Source organism: Theropithecus gelada, chromosome 6, assembly GCF_003255815.1.
Source record: "Theropithecus gelada isolate Dixy chromosome 6, Tgel_1.0, whole genome shotgun sequence".
NCBI lineage: Eukaryota > Metazoa > Chordata > Mammalia > Primates > Cercopithecidae > Theropithecus > Theropithecus gelada.
In genome coordinates this window covers 51,415,918-51,438,165 of record NC_037673.1, presented here as the reverse complement: position 1 = coordinate 51,438,165, position 22,248 = coordinate 51,415,918, and the positions used below count along the sequence as shown (strand labels likewise).

At 40.7% G+C, this 22,248-nt stretch overlaps 1 protein-coding gene across 1 annotated transcript in view; it reads right to left on the bottom strand.

Moving 5' to 3' along the window:
• Positions 1-3,373: 3,373 nt before the first annotated feature.
• Positions 3,374-22,248, bottom strand: part of SNX18 (sorting nexin 18) — a 28,036-nt gene continuing 9,161 nt past the window's right edge. The window contains exon 2 of the mRNA XM_025389302.1: positions 3,374-6,785. Coding sequence (XP_025245087.1) covers positions 6,532-6,785 — 254 coding nt within the window. The 3' untranslated portion in view covers positions 3,374-6,531. The remainder of the gene's footprint in view (positions 6,786-22,248) is intronic.

The window sequence follows — 22,248 nt, the reverse complement described above, 5'->3', positions numbered from 1 at the left end:
AACAAAAGTGGAACAAACAAGTTGCCTAATCAAACTTGGTCTACGCTACTATTTTGATTCAAGGCATGGCTGCTGCAAAAGCCACTCAGAGGCACTACATTCAACTTCCCAGAGTGACACACTGACCATCATCTTACAACGTCTGTATCTAACACGAGGCCAGGGCTGGGATAGTGAACATAGAGTAGGCTGCCTCTCTCTGTCCTAGGTCTCAAGTACATATTTTTAGGATGTAAAAAGATTTCAATAAAATCACTATTAATTTGGTGAATAAAGACAAATTCTGAACTGTCTTTTTCAGATATTCCTAGTTAGAGCTACAGGACAAATTCTTAAACATATTAGCACTTAGCTTTTGGAGACCAAGGGGGAGCCTTGCTGCAAAGGGCTATCTCTGGAGAGCTGAGCCCCTCCCCACCCTAACAGGAGGTGTTGGTGGGTCTGAGAAGCAGTGGAGAAGTAGGTTTCCAGGCAGAGTAAGAAGGATGCTGTGCCAGGGCTCTGCAAGACAGGAAGCTGGAATGGGGTTTGTTCCTATGACCCAGGTGGGCAAAGTGGGCAGAAGGTGAAGTTACCAGGGCTAATGCAGGAACCTCTGCCTACCTGGGACCCAAGGGTGAACTCCTTAATTTTCCATAGCACAGCTGACACAGTGTTCTTATTATTTAAATCCTGCAGCTCTTCCTTTCTCACATAACCACAGAGGGTCTTTACTCTGTCCCTACTGTCAATGCCTTGGGCTCAGGGCTTTCCACCTGCCATTCATTTCTCATAATATGTCCACAAAGGGGATTGTATAGTTGGCCCTCAGTATCTGTGGGTTCCACATCTGTGGATCCAACCAATGGACCATTGAAAATATTCCAAAAAAATCCCTCAAACAATAGGGAGTAACAATACAATAAAAATACAACGGTGTAACAACTACTGACATAGCCTTGACACTGTATTAGGTATGACAAGGAATAAAGAGATGATTTGAAGTATACAGGAGAATGTGCATAGGTTATATGCAAATATTATGCCATTCTATGACTTGAACATCTACAGATTTTGGTATCTGCAGGGAGTGGGGTGGGATTGGGGTATCCTGGAACCAATGCCCTGCAGATACTGAGGGATGACTGTATACCCCATTATAGATAAGAAAACTGACTCAGGTTAAGTCACTAGCACATGGTCACATGATGTTCAGGAACAGAACTTTTACTAAGTACCTACTTCTAAAATTGTTATCATCTCCCATGTTTGTCGCAGAGGGAGTATTGCAAAATGGTTAAGGCTTCACATGGTGGTTAATCTAATGCCCTCCAGAATTCAATACAATCTAAGTCAGTCAATCACACAATTGAGGAAACTGAAGGTCAGAGCTGGGTTAGTGAGTTGCCTGAGGTCAGAGAGTGGAGCAACTAGGATCTGACCCAGGTCTCTGGCTCCAAATTGCTGCCTTTCTCACTGATATGCTGGGTCAGCTTGCAGAGAAGCTCAACAACTCAGCAATTCCATCCTGAGAGCCATTTCCTGGAGTGACAGCAAATTTAAACCACTGCAAAAATAAGGTCTAATGCATCTGGCCACTTCAAACTTACAGATCAATTCCAGGGTAGGTTGATGGGACACACAGCAACCAAATACCACACACCTTGTTTTTAAGCTCCCTTGAAGGTGGCTTCAAATGGACAATTGGTCTTGCCTTTGGCATGCTTCTGGTACAAGTCACCCAATGAAGCTGAAATGGCCTTTAAGACAGGCAGGCAGTTTGAGAAGCTCTGACACAGGGATGATAGGTTTGAGACATTCAGGGATCAGGGCCAAGTAGGGAAGACTTGTGATCCCTGGAAAGGCTATAGCCATGGGCCAATCCCAGATTAACTTCCCCCACCTCAGAGGCCTGGCTTCCACTGCTGGGTTTTTCTGGTTTCCTGCCCATGGAGCCCTAGCACAGCAGCATCCCTCTCTACACTGCCTAGAAGTCTACCCTGCCACTCTTCAAACTCTCCAGAGCTCATTTCTCAGCAAATTCTCTGTTGCTGTCACCTGAGTCCCACCTGTGACCAAGTGGTACTCATGAGTAACCCTGACTCTGACCAACTGGAGTTAAACTTTCGACCTGTGGTTCTGCCAAGGCCATTCTTACGGCAACTGGAATGTGCTTCTATTGTCATTGCATGGAGGTGGAAGCTGGAGAGAAGGGGAAACAGTCAGTTTTGGACCCTTTCTCTCACTCTTCGTAACAATACTGGAAGGTAACATCTGGCGCGCTTCCCAGTCTATGTAAGATTGCAGTCAGCCCTTCTGCTGACAGACCCGGCACAGCAGCACAGACTCTCAGCTTTTCCAGCAGAAATGGGTGCAAACAGCAGATTCTGGGAAGTTCCCTTTGTACTTCTGTGCCCAGTGCCCAAAGAATGATGGAATCCCTATCATTCCAGCAGTGGAGACTTGGGAAGATATTAGGGATTTCTGAAAAACAGAGAAATTGCATTCAGTGTAATCTAGTTTAAAAAGAATAGGCTTCAGCCAGATCCCAATTTGAATCTCAGCTCTGTCATTTAGTTTGTGTGATCTTGGTCAAAAGAAACTAGACCTCACTGATCTCTTTAACTCATCTATAAACTAGAGATATTATCTTCCTCATAGCTTCATTGTGAGGATGACCAGACAAAGGTCATCTTAAGAGGTGTCAGCCATGTCCTTTCTTCTCTTGCATACTTTTAAGTGTACCTCTCCTTCTCACAGCCTCCCCAAACCATAGGTGATTTGTCCAGATGTCCATCACTGGTCCAAGTATATCTGTGAACTAAAAGATGGCTAGGCCATTTTAGACATTATAAGATGATAAGAAAGGCAGGCCAGGAGAAAAAAAAATATATATGTAAAACAAATCTGTAAAGATAAGCAGATACAAGACTACAAAGCCCCACAAAGAGGGCAAGCTTTGTCAAATGGGACTTTGGCCCCTTGCAAGATTTGCCAGGTCCCATAGCCATTATATTTTGGCTTATGTGTGTTGGAGTTTGCCTATTTATGGCAACCAACAGACAGTATGTGAAGTACTCAAGCACCTGCTTCTGTCTCAGGTGTTGGACTCATGGGAGCTACTATTTCAAAACCTCTCACTCACAACTTACTGCTATGTGCTTAATTCCTGATGTCACTAATGTAAGCAGATACTCCATGGCACTATCTGAATAACTACGGTTTTAAATTAATCAAATTAGCTACAGTGTTTGATGAATAATTTCTATGGTAACTACAGATGAAGCTCGAGACAGAGAACATGCTCTTCTACTTTTTTGTGTAATTCTTCACATTAAATAAATGCCTCCTTGACGAGTAGAGAAAAAATAATTATAATATTCCATTGAAGCTCAGAAATAAAGCAACCTGTTTATTTTTTAAAAAGATAAACATGGCTGATCTGCACTAATCATAACATTTTGAAGGAAATAAAACAATATTCAACATTTCTAGACTACAAATAAATAAAACCCTGTTTTACTTATTCTGTTAACCAAAGATGAAATTGGAAATGAGAAAACTGAATGCTTATGGATTTAAAGGTACCAGACATGGCATTTGATTTTTAGAAAATGAAGACATAAATGGAAAATGGCTATGGCAATGAACTTAAGAATGACATTTAAAAGTTTATACACAAACTTTACATACTTGACAGACCCAAATATTTTTCAAGTCCTTAGTTATGAGAACAGCAGCAAAATTTAAGACAATTAAATATCGGCATGTAAGAATCTGCTGTATTATTGTGAATAAATGCAAAACAACTGTATCAGTGAAGCCTGGGAAAATCTCAATCACTATAATATTCATGCACTGGCTTTACGTTTCGCTTTCAAATGCGTTCCCTCATTCTGGGCACAAACTGGGTAGGTACCTTCATATACAACAGCTTGGATGGGGAACGAGGTCACACCGCATGGCTGTAGAACCAGTCTCGCTGCATTACAGTTACAGCACATCAACAACTCTGCCTAATTAAAACAGCAAAACCAGGCTCAAGTGCACACCCTGTGTTACAAACACATCACATATCAGGATTACAAATCATAGAAATAAAGACAAATAATGGCATGAAGGGCATGATAGTTTATTTTAAAAAATTGTACCACACTGATCATGATGACCAGCATACACATGATAATGGCTTTTCTCTTGGGTTTAACACTGCAGTAGTTTTGCATACTGCAATGTTTCAATAGGACCAAGAACGTTAGAGAATAAAAATCTTAGATGAAAATGAACACTAATAATTCTAGTGTCCTCCCCCATAGAATTAATGTAAACCCCTTATGAATCAGTGGCATTATAATGTTATGTGGTTATGAAGAATGAAAGTTCTCTTATAAGTAGGCAGCATGAATTTATACTTATATAAGTATAACTTATACTTATACTTCCTTATACTTTCATCTTTAGTTTTTATAATTTAAGCTATGTCCACCCTGGCTAAAGTACAATCATACAATATACCTCAGATAATTTCCATGCTACCATTGCACAAGTTTAGTGATTTTACTATTAAAAAAAAAAAATCAAACCACCATCAAAATAAAGAGGCAAATAAAAGTAATTTTTAAATCATTTGAAAAGCATGGTGCTTATCTGTCCAATACAGACTCAAACTTAAATGCTATAGTTGTAATTTCCAGACTTCTGCAAAATTAACATTTATATATACATATGGGTTTTGTTTATAGAACTGTATTTTGCAATCAACAAGCTTTAGAGAACAATATATTTGGTTACAGTTCCACATATCTGTAGTAAAGACAAAGCCACATAATGTTCGTGATGTTAAATCTGGCTCTAAGTAACCTAAGGTACAAAATTTTGACCAAATATCAAAATGATAATCTGATCTTAAAAATTCAACCCATATGAAACTACTTTTTAGAGAGTAAATGTGCTGTTCAGTAATTATTTCAATAACCTTTACTGAGTATCTGCAAACTGATCCTTTTCTTTAATCTTTGTGACTCACCAATATTTCAAAGTGACCTCTTCACTTCTGTGTTACCATTTCAGTACCCAGGGATTTCTGAGGCAGCATAAGTTTGACTTCATAAAAACAGTAGATACTGTAACAGTGACAGTTTTTAAATCTGTAAACTCAATAATCACATTAGTTAGCTCAGCAACTATAAAAACATTGAGATTGGGGCACTGTAAGCCAGAATCTCTTTGTGCTTTTTAAATTAAGCTGCTTTTGAATCTTTTTGGTATTTATCAGCCATCTGTATTTCCCTTATAATAATAAAAGAATATATTTAAAATAAATTTTAAGGTTAAATGTCCTGCGGGGGCTCATCAAGACCTTTTTTTTTTTTTTTTTTTTTTTTTTAAACATAGTATAAATCAATTATCTTTTTCCTTCAGTATTTGGAATAGCAAAAATTATTTCTGGTCCCTCCTTAGATCAATCAACACCACTTTTCATAACATATAACACTGAAATTTACAGACATCCCTGAAAAGTTTTTAAGTAAACGAGTGAATCACAGTGGAGTCTCAATCAGTTAACAGTGTAGATCCATTTTTTTTAAAAAAAAAACTGAATATTAAAAGAAATCTTCAAGCTAAAAACAAAAACAAAACCCTCCTAAGAACTAAAGCCAAGTGTGTGTTGTCAATGATTCGATACTTTTATCCCCTGACTGATTTAGACTCCTCCTCCTCATGTTGTAAGACATATTTGCTGAAATCTTCACGCCAAGCTTTTGGGACACCTGGGTGAAGAGGCTATGCTACTGTTGCATCTAAGGGAATAGTGGCACCATTTCTTCCCTAATAGACTTCATATCCAAAGATGAGCAATAAATCTCACTCCCCTGCATTTACCAGCATCTTATCAGGAGATAATACTTGCTGTGCAAATTGATGACAGCTGATCCTCCCACCCCACCCCATTCCCTACTGCCAATATGAGGTTATCATCAGTTTGTCATTATATGCACTGGCCTTTCACTCTTTCAATCAGAAAAGCTGTGGCTTACTTTAAAAAGGTGGGGAAGGGACGGGGAGAAATGAAAAACCAAGAGTCTAAAGGCACAAGGTCGCATAGCTGCTCTAGTTGGAGTTTGTAAACAGAGAATACGTTGAATTTAGGTAATCCCAATCTATGAGAGTAAAAAGGCATCCACAGCAGGCTTTTATCCAGCCAGCTTCTTTGAGACCCTTCATGGGTTTTGAGGTCTACAAAGTATGCACTAAAATACCCATACTTCAAAAAGCAATAAGGCAAATAGTATAATCATTATTCCAAAAGTTACAATGGTAGTGTAGGCATACATAGTATAATTTAGTTACAATGCGTGGTACTGTTTCTATTATATAACCATATTAACTGTTTATTTCCTACATAATTATAAATTCAGCTGGGTTTCAGTTGAACACAAAACGGTCCTTGTACCACCACTGATAGTTGGCAATAGCTCTTTGACAGCAGTTTTTATTCTGCTGTAGAAATTATCCTTGAACTGAAAAAGTCCACAATCCAATGTCCAGTCATTAAACACTATCATATTTGTGAAGAGCTTCTTCCAACTTCTGGGTAACTTTTTGGAAAAATATTATTTGTTGTTGTAAGAAATGCTGCATCTGTGATTTAAAGTCTCTTACTCGAATCTGATGGAAGTGGTGAATTTCAGCCAAAGTGGCAAAAGAAATAGTGTTACAGCGATCCTGAATGCCGTCAGCCTTCTGCACCTCCATCTTCCCTTCCTCCACGTGTCGCCTACTCTCCTTGACTTTGGTAAGAGCTCCTGTAGTTAAAAATAACAATTAATTAAAATCCTATATATCCACAAATCCCAATGACATAACTACATATTAAACAGAATCTTGGGCATTGCAAATAGTTGCCCAAACTACTTTCAATACCTTTGAAATTTAAAGTAAGGACCATAATTACTCATTTTAAAAAAAGAAGGAATCCAGTAAAGTTTCTGAAAACACTCCCTTTGTTAAAATTTCTCTTCAAAAACTAGTGTTTGCTATACTGACCAAGAATCTGTAGTATCTCATCTCCTCCAGGTAGAGATGCTATACATAATTGATAATAAACTGAAAGGAAATGTCCTTTAAAAGACGCAACAAGAAAATGCAGTTTTCACACGCTTAAAAGGTGTGACATCATTATTTCCACATATATTAAGAGAATTACACTGTTTATAAAAACATTCCGTAAAGGATCCAAACCCACTTCCTCAGAAAGTCTCACTAAATAATTAAGACTCTAGAACCAGTCTCTGAAACAAGTTAGTACCAACACAGGTTGTGTTTCGGAATCATGTCACAGTCGTAGAGGGTGCTTGGCAATGTTGCCAGTCTACAATTGGAGGTCACCCTCATCAGGGTTGGCCAAGCCCATATCTTGTCATCCAGAGTAAACACCTAGCTGAAGTGCTCAACACACAGAAAGTGCCTGGTGAAGGGGTGAATTGCGAACACATGTCTGATTTGAGACCCACACCTGGAGTACAAGGGCTTTAATAAGAATTTGCCCCTTTTTTGGGACTATCAGGATTGTTGAGTGTTAACTCTGCCCCGATGATGACCTAGGAATGATGCCAGCGGTTCCATAATCTCATGCCTAGAAGTATCAACAGAGGGTGTTGCAGGGGTGGGGGTGAAAGATTGGCCACTCCGGCAGGTGCCATATGAAGGCAGGCCTTCCCCTGGAAGCACAGTCATACAAAGACACAAAAGATTGAGGATGTTTAGGGGTAGGAAATAGGCTATTCCTGAGTTCTTGGGAATGAGTAATGATAAAGCTGAAATCACTTGAACAAAGCCAGCTTAAGAATTCAGATTTCCCTACTGTGCCTAGCACTCATTCCACCAAACCATACTGAAAGACAAGACAGAACACAGAGAGAAGCAGCTAGAGTGCCTGGCTTGGCAGTCTGAGAACACAGTACTACTGAGGAGGGAACCAGGAACCTTGAGTAGAAGGAGGTACAGAAACTGAGAGACTTTGTTTCGGAAATGTTGTTTTACCCAATGGTGAAATATACGAGGGAAGATGCCCTATTTCTAAATTTCTTCAAATCTCCTACAGAATAATATAAAATACAATATTAAACAAAACCCTTAAGGTAAAGCAGTATGCTTTTTTGGCATAGTTCAAAGACCTGAGAAATGAAAAAGCACCAACAGCAAATTTCATCCATATAAATGTATGTGCAGGTGTGCACATATGTACACATTTATTTTCATTGATTTATTCTAAATGAGCCCTTTAAGTGAAAAGCAGCAAAGCCCTGAAACAAGAACACATGGGTACTGCAGCTGCAAGGAGCACACATGCCCACACCACTTCCACCTAAGCCATGGCAGAGAAGTGCGCTCTGCTAGACAGAGGAAGACCCCACCCCAGTTCTACTAAGAAGCCATCACTCTGAAAGTAAGGCCTTTTAAACATTTCTACTATGGCTGACAGTATCAGCAAAGCACTAAAATTTGCCTGCTTGAAGAGAAAGACATCTCCCCAACATAAAAAATTAGTAATAATTTATTGTAAAACATTTATCTTTGTTATATTTGTACAGGTTTCACATTTCATATACAGAAACTGAAGTTGAAAAGACAGGAGGGCCGGGCGCAGTGGCTCATGTCTGCAATCCTAACACTTTGGGAGGCTGAGGTGGGTGGATCACCTGAGGTCAGGAAATCGAGATCAGCCTGGCCAACATGGTAAAACTCCATCTCTACTGAAAATACAAAAATTAGCTGGGCGTGGTGGCAGGCACCTGTAACCCCAGCTACTCGGGAGGCTGAGGCAGGAGGATCACTTGAAGCAGGAAGGCAGAGGGTGCAGTGAGCTGAGATCACAACGCTGCACTCCACCCTGAGCAACAAGAGCGAAACTCTGTCTCAAAAAAAGAGAAAGAAGAAAAGAAAAGACAAGACGAGGAAAGTATAACAGGTAAAACTACAGGAAAAAAAATTCAAAAAGACTGAGAATGTGTAGTGAAAAAATACATGTTTTATAATGATAAAGGGAATAGGAAATTAAAAGAGAAAAATCTCAAATGATTTGACTATATTTTCCATCTGATTTCAATCCAAGGTACCCGAGGAAGCCACAGTCCTATGTTCAAATGCTAAGGACCAGAATGCAGGATCCTGCCCTGCTCAGAGCCTGACCTACGTAACAGCTATTGCCTGTATTGGTAATATTCTGCAAGTATTACTTGCTCTAACTACTAGAGCCTGGCTTTTCACCATAGAGAATAGAGTCCAGTATAGAGAAGCTCTGAAACCTGGCCTTGAATTGGGTGAATGTCAACTAAGTTGCAGCTTGTCAAACTCCAAATTAGTTCACCATATTTTGAGAAACTGCATTGCATTATATAGAATTACAGATGTGCACCTGTAACAACCAATTTAAAAATCAACAAGTCTAAGGCTTGCCACGGTGGCTTGTGCCTAAAATCCCGGCAATTTGGGAGGCTGAGGCAGGGGGATGGGCAAAGGCAGGAGTTTGAGACCAGCCTGGGCAACATGGTGAAACCCCATTCCTATGAAAAATACAAAAATTTAGCCAGTCCTGGCAGTGCACATCTATAGTCTCAGCTACTCCAGAGGCTGAGGTGGGAGGATCATCTGATTCCGGGAGGTTGAGGCTGCAATGAGCTGTGATCACAGTACTGCACCTCCAGCCTGCTGGGTGACAGAGTAAAACCCAATCTCAAAAAAAAAAAAAAAAAAAAGAACAAGTCTAAAGTTTTTACAACTTATATCAGCATACATTTTCCAAAGTCTCGGATACAACAATGAGTATTAATATCTCTTTGAGGCCCCAGGATCTTGCCAGCATGTAACAACTTCAAGCTTCCTAAGCATACATACTAGAGAAGCCAAGAAGAATTTAGGACTCATTTTTAGTCAGGCATGGTGGCAGGCGCCTGTAATCCCAGGTACCCGGGAGGCTGAGGCAGGAGAATTGCTTGAACCCAGGAGGCAGAGGTTGCAGTGAGCCAAGATGGCACCATTGCACTCCAGCCTGGGCAACAAGTGTGAAACTCCATCTTAAAAAAACCAAGAAAACAACAAAACAAAACAAAAAAACCCCCAAAGACTCATTTTTTCCCCAAGTATGAATTTATTAAGTGAATAACACAAAATGTTGCTGTTTTTAAAAGTCCCCAAAAGGTTGGGCTCCCGGGTGATAATTTTAATGTGAACATTTATGGAAAGCCTGTCACGTATAGAGCACACTGATAGAACAGGGAGATTCAAATAGGAGCCACACCGCAAAGCACCGTCAGGGCAGGCAAACTACCCTGACACAAAGTGAGATAGGTCCACGAAGCACACAATTCTGCATGGGAGTTGAATACGGCTTTCTCCAAGATAACATGTGACCAATGTGACAACAGAAAATGCTCAGAGGGCCCGCTACATGCGCACTGCGCTATGGATGGTGGCAGGGTGGAAGGTAGAGAATAGAATATCTGAACAGTAAATGGTAGCTGCTATAAATAGTAATAACATATGCTAGACATTTTCCATCTAACTTTCACTACAACTTTACAACAGACATTACTCCTAGTTTTACTACAAGGAAATTGAGGAAGTTATGCAACGTCTTTGAGCCTGACCGTCATCCACATAACCCAGCAGGAGGCTGAGATGGGATCTGACTGCATAACTGACTTCAAAGCAAGCACTACAACTATTTAGAGGAGAACGTGCTAGACAGGTGTGGTGACGCACACCTGTACTCCCAGCTACTCAGGAGGCTGAGGCAGGAGAGTCCCGGAATTCCAGGCTGCAGTGACCTGTGATCATGCCACTGCACTCCAGCCTGAGTAATAAAGCAAGACCCTGTCTAAAAAATTAAAAAATAAAAACTATATAAAATGGTAAACTAAGGTATTAAATAGCATACTTTAAATGTACAAATTTGTAGAATAAGGAGAGCTACGTGTAATCAAGGAAGATTATGTCTCCATAAAATTGTAGCCACAAATGTAGAACAAGTTTTTAAAAACAAAAATAACTTCCTTTAACTGAGATGTAACTAAATTGATTTTCTCCCAGATACACCTTCAAAAGAAAGTTAAAAGAAGATTAGCAATAAAACAAGTTGACAGTAATATACTTAGAACAAATTAAAAATCGAGAGTTCCTGAATATATCCTGAATTGAAGATAAGAGCTGTTAATGTTCAGAATGACAACGCCAAGGACCTTCCAACATCTGAAGCCAAATAAAAAAATTAACTCTTATAAAATACTTTGCAAAGGTTTACAATATATACATCTTTTCCCAAGAAAATAATTTCTTTTTTTAAAAACTAATCTCACAACTTTCCAATTAGTTTTTTTCAGTACCCCTTTTAACAAACAGTAAAGGTATCAGTGCTCTCCTCCCTATGAAAACGGTAAGCTAATTATGGAAGTCAATTGACTAGTTCTGACTAGAAGTAAACAGGAAAAAAAAAATGACATCTTTTAAACAGCTCAAGTGATCCACAGACAGACAGCATGAGTGTTTAACACTTGGGGACTAACACACAGAACCACTTTCTGGGGTTCCCAGGAAGCTTCCCTCTACCCACCTCTGCCTAACTCTGCCTAGCTCCTAACTCTGAGTTCAATCAAAAAGAAAGTGGAAACATATTTTTCCAATAGAAACCGTATTACAAGCGTTGGCTAGATGTGAGTGAAATAGTATTATTATTAGAAGTAGAATTTGGTTTTGTTACAAATGGTTGGGTTCTTACAGTTGATCTAACTGCTCAAACTGGGAATTATGTGTACATATTTTTAGGTTTCACAATTATCTTCATATTCAAAATTTTAAATATCACAAGAAAGGCAGAGAGCAAAATTTTCAGTTCTAGCACGTTGGAGGCAGAAACTATTGGAGCAGAGTTAGATCATCATAGACTTGCTACTTCTAGGATAACTTTAGAAATTAAGTAATTTGTAGCTGCCTAAGAAACAACTGCAGAGGTACAATACAACCAGCTGCAGAGCTGTAACAAAGTATGACAGCGTTTTTTCATCATACTCTGCAGAGCTGTAACAAAGTAGGAGAGCATTTTTTAAGCATTCTCAGGGCTATACTGCATTGTTTTTTAACCAAACCAGAGGAGTGTAAATGAAAACTAAAAATGTTGCCCAGAATCTAAATAACACAAGGGCTACACATTTTTATCATGGAACCAACATGAAAACAGGCAATAGCATCAAAAGCTCTGCTTTTTAAGAGGCTAATTTAGGAGGAACATGCCCCCTTGCCAGCCCCCTCCCCTCATAAACATCATATTGCCACCACGCTGCTTTCAAAACAGAAGAGGGAAATGAAAGAATGGGGGAGCAATTATACAATGAAGTCTAAGGTCAAAAGCATCACTGTTAGAACAAACAAAAGATCCCATAGTACTCATAGTTAGGAGAACAGCTTTAAGATGAAAGAAAATAATAAACAGGTGTAATCAGAGGGAAAAACATTTTCCAATGACAACGTCACTGTAAACTGAAACTGCTTCTTGGGCTAAAGTAAGACATTAGTTAGCTGCATCTGGAATAGCATGAACGTATTACGATTTTATTATGAAAAGAAAGTTCAGGTGCACATTAAAGAGAGATTAAATAAGAGGCTGACAATACAGACCAGTGTGAATATACTCTTTAAAAAACCTACCAATGAAGTAGTAACTTTTCCAATTCAGAAGAAAACACTATTTACACGTGAAGTAGTGCAGCCTTCCCAAGTTACAAAACTGAAAAGAAATTTTCTTTTCTCTCTCTCTCTATTTAATTTAAATTGTAGAGACAAGGTTTCACCATGTTGCCCAGGCCGGTCTCCAACACCTGAGCTCAAGCGATCCACCCGCCTCAGCCTCCCAAACTGCTGGGATTAAAAGCATAAGCCGCCGCCCCCAGCCTGAAAAATACATTCTTAAAATGAATCTGAAGTACAGGAAAAATAATTATTTAAAGTGAGGCAATAGATTTCAACGACATCCCAAGATAGTGATCCTGAATAGGCAATAGGAGCCCAGAGTGCCCCCCCTCAGGCTGAGCCTCCAACACACTGCAGCTGTTTCTTCCTCAGGGGATCTCTGTGAAGGAGGCAGGAAGGATCCTAGAGTAAGCTCCTCCTAAAAAGTTTTACCTGTTGAAAGTGAAGTTTTGGTAGAGAGTTCAACTTAATTATTGCATTAGTTTGGTGGATTGCTCGAATTCTTCCACAGGATAGAAAGTGAACTCAGAAACTAAAAACCCTCAGTTCTAATTCCTAAAGGAGAGGAAGGAGCCGGAAGGCACCTTCTCACATTCCAGTCCTAGAGACGCCCTCTGGGGAAGGCTAGGCAGAGCTGCTTCCCAGGTGAGAACGGCAGAGCTGGCTCTCAGATTTTTTTTTTTTTTTTTAATGCTAAAAAGGTCTTAGAAGAGTTTCTATACAATTCTCTCCATTCTACAAAGAAGAGGGTGAGCCACTTGTTCAAAGTCCCACAGCTAATTCATGGCAAAGACCTCACCTCCACCTGCCTGCCAGCCCTGGCATGTCCCATTCTCCCTTCCAAGCAGGGCATCCTCATTCAGGAGACCTACTACCTTTTTTGTGGGCATAGATTGAGTGGATTAAGGCCTGAGATGGAGACTTGAACCTGCTACATTGTTGAAAAGGATCCTTTCCTTTCTACATTTTGAGAATTAAAAGGAAAATTAAACCAATATTTTTACTTTGGTTTAGGATTTGTTATTAACAAAATCTCCTAGATTCCCAAGCTGATTCTGTACCTGTAAAATTCCCAACAGGGCTCATTTTCATATCAGTGCAATTGCCAAAGCTCAGAGAAAGGTACTTTGCCCCACTTCTCCATCACCAGTCCTAGCTCCAGAGAAAGCAAATGTCCTAAATTCACTTCCATCCCCCCTCCTACCATTTTTCTTTGTATCTAACCACTGTAAGCCATCTCGCAGCTCTAAAGGATGCTCAGGCTGAAATGAGGAAAGCAAGAAATAACTATGTTTTTGTTTATAATACATATGTTCTCAATTTCAGAGGAATTATATTACTCATGTTTGCAATGAATATAAAACAATGAAAACAAAAGAATTTTTAATCATGTAACAAGGTTCATTAATATTACCTTAAAAGGCTCAAATTTTTAAAAATCATTTATAAATTATGAATTAGAAATCAGCACCATTTTCAAAAGCATCACACTACTTACACAGCATATCATTAAACTGTTTCCATCAGTAAAAACACTTAAGATTTCAATGCCAATTTTTTCCTAGAATGACAGTATGAGAGCAGTGAATCTCTTGAGTCATGTAGCCCATGTGCACATATTACGAATGCACTGCAAGCTGAAACTCAATGAGCACACTAGCAGATGCACTTGCACTGCACTAAACTTTTCTGTTTCATGTTCCTCTGCTTCTCATTCGCAGGGAGAAACAGCTTGCCTGGAAATTTCTGACCCATCAAAGTGAGACGGGGAAAAAAAGAAAAAAAAAAAAAAAAGCAAACCCTCATACACTGTACTGCCGCAGGCATTTTAACCAGAATTTTCCTAGAAACTTCTGACCCATCAAAGTGAGACAGGGGGAGAAAAAAAAGAAAAAAAAAAAAAGCCCTCATACACTGTACTGCCTCAGCCATTTTAACCAGGCAAGGCCTTACCCTCCGTTTAAAGAAGCTGTCTGGCCTCCTTCCTGTTTTCCCTCTTTCTGCCTGCCCCCAAACTCAGGCCCCCATGAGGCTTGCCATGGCTCCAAGAGGTCCCCGCCCAACCCCATCCAGTTCTTGTACCTGAACTTTGCCTTCTTTTCCTCAATCCAATCTCTTATTCTCAGTATGTTTTGTCTCTTCTAAGACTAATTATACAAAAGGCCCAGTCACTAAGCAACAGGAATCCAAAGCTACATTTTCTCCCTTAAAAAGAAAAAAGAAAGCACCTTATTTAATTTTGAAATCATGAATGTGCCAAAAACATTAACTCGATTTCTGTCTTCCAGGGGCCCTTCCCCAAAAAACAGAAGCCATGGTGTATGGGAAAAAACAGGAGACAGGCTGAAGGGCAACAGGGACAGCTGTTTAGAAGTCACTCAAGACTGGACTTGGCCTGTTTTTCTTCATTCCCTGGCACATGTAACATGCTGAAAGAAAATGCTAATTTGGTCAACGTGGCCTATTGGGTTCTTATCCTCTCATTGCTGGGATCCACACCCTGGCCTTCCCTGCTAACTCCCCATTAACTTCTTCCCCTCCCCTTTCCTTCCTCCCTGTTGGTCTCCACCTACTTGTTGATTACCCTTCCCCCTCCCTGCTCTAATATTTATTTTTACTTTTTCATATTGTTTTGAGCAAAACGTCTCAAAAAGCAAAGGCCAGCATCCACTTAAAATAGAGAAGCAGGACAGCCATCCAGCCACTCGACCATCACAGAGGAGTGCCTGCGCTGTGCACACCTGTGCTCTGCACTTTGCGTGTCTCATTTTCTTCTCTTTAACCCTGAAATAAAAGTAATCATTGCCACCATTTTCAGAGGCAGAAAGTGAAACTCCGGGAAACTAAATAATTTTACTCAGTGTCCAGCTGCATGTGAACCTGGGTCTGCCCAACTCAGGCAATTCCCTTATACGTGGCCGAAGGGGGAATGCCCTACGCATGGCAATCGCATAAGCCCCATACACCGGCCTCAAACACAGCACACTACACTAGTACCCCACGCCTCCTAGGAGCCTATGCCACCAACATAGGGATGAGCAACCCACAAACAACCTCCAGACCCTAAATACTATTCCTGCACGGATTCGTACTAAGTGGGCTCCAGGATTTGGACCACATTAATAAACCCTGGAGGGTACAAAATTAATACTGAACTCGTCAGGGAAAGCAATTTTCTGAATGGACTAATAAAGGTCCCTAAAGTTAATAACTATCAAAATTCAAAGATAATTTAAAATACACTTTTAAATTCATAAATATAATAAATGACAAAGAGAACTTTTGAACCATTTTGAAAAGGAGGGAAGAGGAAAAAGACAAGCATAGTCAATTGCAAAAAGAAAAAAACCTGGTTGCTTGATGGAAAAAAAAAATCACTTAAAGAATTCAGGCCTCTAAGCTTGACTTCATCCTGAAGATATCATCAGTCTGTTTCAGGTAAAAGTGTTGCTATACTCTAATTAAGTAGTTCTTATAGTTTCATTCAGCAATCACCTAATGTCTAAAGGCAGAATGACATTCAGTTTGAATACCAATATTCACTTGAGTATAAATACCTTAAAACATGATTACTTTTACTTACTCTGCATATGTATTTATACAGTTCACCTCATTCCAAAAATGAAGAGAGAAATCACATGATTGTACCTCTTGTGGTTTATTTGGCAAAACTGTTTCTTGCTGGTAATTTTAAATATATATAAAGGTTCTTGTGTTCCAGTCTACAATGAATGTTAAATACGTGATAAAATTACTAGGGTGATAGTTTCAGGAGAATTCTGAAAACACAGTGTCTTTATTTGAGAAGTGTTTTTGGGTATGATGGCTAAAATGTTGCCTATAGCCAAGCAAATATAGATGAAGACTTTAAAATCTGAGAATGAGAAAGAAAACCATGTATTGTTTCTTTTCTTAAAGAACTGATACCCATAGAATCTTAATAAAATAAGGTAGACATACTATCCTTGATAATGCTGACCATACAATGAAACTTTTAAAAAACTGACTTTGTAAAGTAAAACTCATATAATGGTTCAAATTCAGAGAACACAAATTGGGGCCTGAAGTCTGCAGTGCCCAGTTCTTTAATTACCTGAGGCATGTGCACAGATACTGGTACTGGTCTCTACCAAAAAAGAAAAGCAACAGTAGATATGTTTGCAAGCTGCCAACACTTTTGACACATGACAACAAGCATATCTGTACCAAAGAAAAGAGTGAACTCGGGAAAGTACCTTTAATGAAAGGTAAAACCTTATTCTCTTTTTATCTAAATAGAAGCTGCTAAAATAAATCTAAACGGAAGTCCCACTAGATAGGGCCAGGAAGAGAGTAAAGTGGCCCTGCTCTTTAGAAGAGAAGCCAAGGCAAGGCGAGCCACACGCGCGGAGCCAGGGCACTTATGGGACCCTATCTGAGAGCACTGTGGTTCATGCTGGAGTTAGCAGAATATTTGCAAAGAATGCATTTCTTGTTTTCAGGTAATTTTCCAGTTTTTATCTGAAATTGTAAACGCCATTGTCCCAACTGCCACGTATGCCATGGTGGTACTGACTGGTGAACAGCACAAGCACTCTTCGTTATCCTGAGTACCACTTCACATCCCTTCACGATCACGAGGCTGTGGAGATAATTCCTAACTCAGCTGTTTTAAACGTAAGGACACTCCTCACTCCTGTGGTTTTCCTGCTGCCTTGCACTGGCAGGGCAAAGGTGTCCGGTGGCTGTGAGTCTTTACTCTGACCACATTTGGACATCCTTGCATGAAATCATAAATAACCAACTAAACACAAAACAAAGCATCTAAAAATGTATCAAGTTTTAAAATATACGTGAAATACAAATCATAAAACGTGAAAATTTACAGATTATCCACACTAACATCTATTAGTATTTAGTTAAAAATGTCTTGCTGCAGACAATAGGTGGTTCTGGTGAAAATCACAAATGTCAACATAACTAAACACAATAAAAGGCCTGGAAAATAGGATTTTCTAAGACTCCCTTCAGCCCCATTCCTTGTCTTTCCTTTTAGTCCTGCTCCTCTTCTCAGTCTGCCTACCTCTTCTATCACTGGCTTCACTACTTTCTACCACCCAAACTTAAAACCTCTAAGGTAACACTAGATTCCTCAGGAGAGCCAGCGCCTCACCAGGTCCTGCCATGATACCTAGCAGGTGTCTCGAGTTCACCTGTTCCTTTCCAAAACCAACTCTTCCCCTGGAGTACTCTAAAAGCCTCCTCATCTCTGCCCGACCAACAGGAGTAACTTCCAAAAGCCCTGCCTCAGGGAGCCAGGGTGCACCAGCAAAGGATGCCTCCGGAAACTCTCAGTTTAAATTTCTGTGGTTTGGCTGGGCGCGGTGACTCACACCTGTAATTCCAGGACTTTGGGAGGCTGAGGCAGGTAGATCACCTGAGGTCAGGAGTTCCAGACCAGCATGGCCAACATGGTGAAACCTTGTCTCTACTAAAAATACAAAAAATTAGCCGGGCGTGGTGGCAGGCACCTGTAATCGCAGCCACTCAGGAGGCTGAGGCAGGTGAATCGCTTGAACCCAGGAGGTGGAGGTTACGGTGAGCCGAGATTGCGCCACTGCACTCCAGCCTGGGTAACAAGAGCAAAAGTGTCTGTCTCAAAAAAAAAAAAAATCTGTGGTTCAGCTCCTGTCTGCAAAATGGGTATAAGAAGAGCATTTATCTCAAAAGCTCCCATGAAGCTTAAATAGATATAATAAATATAAAACACAAAGCACCATGCTTGGCACACAGGAAGTCTTCAAAACATGATAGCTATTTTGATTATGATTAAATGTCACTCTTCAGTTTGAAACCTTTAGTGGCTGCTGACTGCCTGTAGAATAAGTCAATTTTCTAACAAGCATGTTACGTATTGTAGCATAAGAAGTACCAGTCTCAACTTAAGGCAAATAATGTGCTCAAATCCTAGCTCTCCTCATTAGCTCCGTGAGCCTAGAAATCACTTAACTTCCCTGAGCCTCAGTTTTCACAGCCACCAAATGAGATGACACCTCTTTGGGGGAGTTAAAAACTGCACTGAGTTAAATAGTGTACCCCTAAAATCTACATGGAACCTTTGACTGTGACCTTTTTTGGAAATAGGGTCTCTGAATATGTAATTAGTTAAGGTAAGGTCATTCTGGATTAGGGTGGGCCCTGAATCTAGGACAACGGGTGTCCTTAAGAGAAGACAGGGACAGAGACACAGGGAGAATGCCACGTGAGGATGGAGGCACAGACTGAGGTGATCCAGCTGCAGAGCAAGGAAAACCAAGGGCTGCTGGCAACCACCAGAAGCTGGAGAGGCAAGGGAGGGGTCTCCCCTAGAGCCTCTAAAGGGAGCACGGCACTGCCACAATGTCCTTTCAGACTTCTCGTCTCTAGAACTCTGAGAGAATCCATTTCTGTTGTTGTAAATCACCCAGTTTGTAGGAATTTGTTACAGCAGCCACAGGAAACTAATACAATAGCTGATAATTAATGCTGAAAAATATTTTTCAGCATTATCAGCTATTGTATTAATAACATAGTTACTCCATGTTACACACAAGGAAACAGAGGTTAAGAAGTGTGTGGCCCAAGGTTACACAGTGAAGCTGGCAGGAATTCAAACCCATCTGGTTTTATTCCATGCTAACAACCACACTGCTGTCATACCCATTCCTGCATGGAATTAAGACAAGGTATTGCTTCTGAATTTTCTAGTGGGGAAAAAAAAAAAAGGACATATATAAAATGTTTGGAATACTGCTTATCACATAGTAAGTGCTCAATAAAGAGTAGCCACTCCCACTGCCCTAACCTGCTTGTCCTCCAAGTCAAGGGTCAGCAAACATTTTCTTTAAGGGCCAGACAGTAAGCATTTTAGGTTTTGCAGGTCAAGAGGGAAAATTGAGGTTATTATGTGGGGACTTATAGAACCATTAAACACAGAATCATTTAAAAATACAAAAACCATTTTTAGCTCAAGCACTGTAACAAACAGGTGCCTGGGTGAATCTGGCCCGTGGGCTGTAGTCTGCAGACCCCACTCCAGGCCATCTCTACTGGTGACCCAGAGCCTCTAATCTGCAGGCCATTTTGTACTTCTCCCTGTCCCTTACCCCACGCTGCAGGCAAGCAGCCCCTTCGGTGTTCTGCTCCCACCCCCATGGACACTCCCCCCGTTAGGATGTTATCACATCTGGTCTGAATTACTGTGAGAGCTCTCCATTTCACTTAACCCCCAACCACGTTCTACACCTGCCACCAGGACCTGTCCATCTTAAGTGCAGGCCTGACCATGTCAGCATCCCATATGATCTTCCATGTTTCCTTTATCACCTCCAACAGCAGCTGTAAACCCAGCAGTACATCAAAAGCATGTGAGGAGCTTTTCAAAGAACACCAATGTCTAGGCAGCACAGACATTCTGATTCAGATCCAGGGTAGGGCCCCATTTTCTGCTGTATCCCCTCAGCAGCTGGTTCTGAGAGGCAGTCAAGATTGATCCCATATGGTTCGGCCCAGAATGCCCTTCCCCCACTCTGCCGGCTTGGCAAACTTCCACTTGTTTTCAAGACTCTTCTTAGACTGGCAGAAGCCACCCCTGAACCTTCCCATCCACTCTCCATAATTACTCCTCCTTCTGTACTATTTCACATCATGGTGCATGTCCACGACTGTGTGTCGCACAGTACAGTGACAGCTCCTCACTTCAGTTCCCTTCACTGACCTGAGCACTGGGTACTTTGCTTATCAATTACTGTATGCTTATCAAACCTATGCTAAAGCATTTCAAGATCAGGAGTGCGCTCTCCCCCTATGCTCCTCCAAAAGTCACACTGTGACCATGTTTCAAAGGGAGAATCCAAATGCTGCCCACTCAAGCCTGTGACATAAACTGACAATTCCTCTCTATCCCCTGGACTCCCATGCACCGTCTTATTCGCAGCACTAAGTTAAATCTACCTTCTATCTCAGTCTCCTGTGCACACATTCTACTTCCCTCATGGAACTGAGAGAGCCTTCCATGAGGGCAAGTACCTCCACACATGAGCTCAGTGCTCCATGTGCATCCAAGTCAAGCAACAAGGTGAATGTATTCTCTGGATCTTGTGCTCTGAATTAAGCAAATGAGACCCCAGCAAAAATATTATAACTAAAACTTACTAATGAGGAAAATGTGTGTGTGTATATGTGTGTGTGTGCATGCGTAAGTTTAAACACCAATAATCAATATAAAGTGAAATCATGAGGTATACAATATTAATTCTCTGGCACTTTAAGCATTTTCAAACTTCCTCTCCCCTCCCCAGTGAATTACGGAAAGTCATTTCATAAACACATAACTCTAAGACTTTTAAATTACTCACATTGTTAATGACTTCATCCATTAAATACATCCAGATTCTATCTTTATTTCCTGTACACTTTTAGACTGTTATCCATCATCATATAAATGGAAAAACAAAAACATCTTATAAATCTATTTCAAGATCAACCAAGTAGCTACTGAGTGCTTACTTCATTAATTCAACAAGCATTCATTAAGTACTTTGCTATGCATGTATAAAACAGTATTTAACAGCTACACAACACAGGAACATAAAAAACCCACACACTAATAACTGAGCACCGCATAAGACAATTATTCACAAAAGGACTACAATCCAAGGGGGATACTCCAAGGAAGGAGACTAGACCTGAAGCTTGAAAGTGCTTGCGTTGGGGTGGGGAGACATGCAACAGAATGCATGAGCCTGATCTACCTAAAAGGAGAAAACTCAGGTCCTGATTGCTGCTCCCCACTGCTGTTCTGACAATTCTTATTGTAGGCCAGGCCAAAATTGCGGAGTCACCCTTGATGACTCCTCTTTCTCTCGCATGTCACATCCTTCACAATCCCATCCCTCAGGAAAACCTGTTGATTCTACCTCCAAAATATATCCGGAGGGGGATCCCCTCCCCTACCACTTCTGTTGTCTCCACTTTGGTTCAGGCCACCAGCATTTCTTACCCGGATTACTTGAGAATTTCCTACTAGCTCCCTGCTTCCATCCACCTTTGACTGCCCCACGCCATTCTATTCTCATTGCTCTGGACTAAGTCTGTTAATATGTCCAGTTGGATGTCATACCTTGGCTCAAAACCCTCTAATTGCATCCATCTGACTTGGGCTTTCATCCCAAGTCCTAACAGTGACCTGTAAAGCCTTGCAAATCTCACTTTCCATGACCTCATCTCCTAGGATCCTCTTAACTCCAACCACCTGGCCTTGCTGTTCCTCAACCTGCTTGGCACATGCCCACTCCAGGGCCTCACTTTAGCTAAACCCTCTGCCTGACAAGCTCTCCCCTGAGATACCTGCTTGGATGACTCCCCCGACTCCAGAGTGATTCAGGTCTCTGCTTAAATCTCACCTTCTCAATGAGACCTACTTTGAGCACTCTTTCTAGTACTTCATCCCGCCTCCCATGCCCTCTTTCCCTGCTCTACTTTTTTCTCCTAGCACATACCAAACTC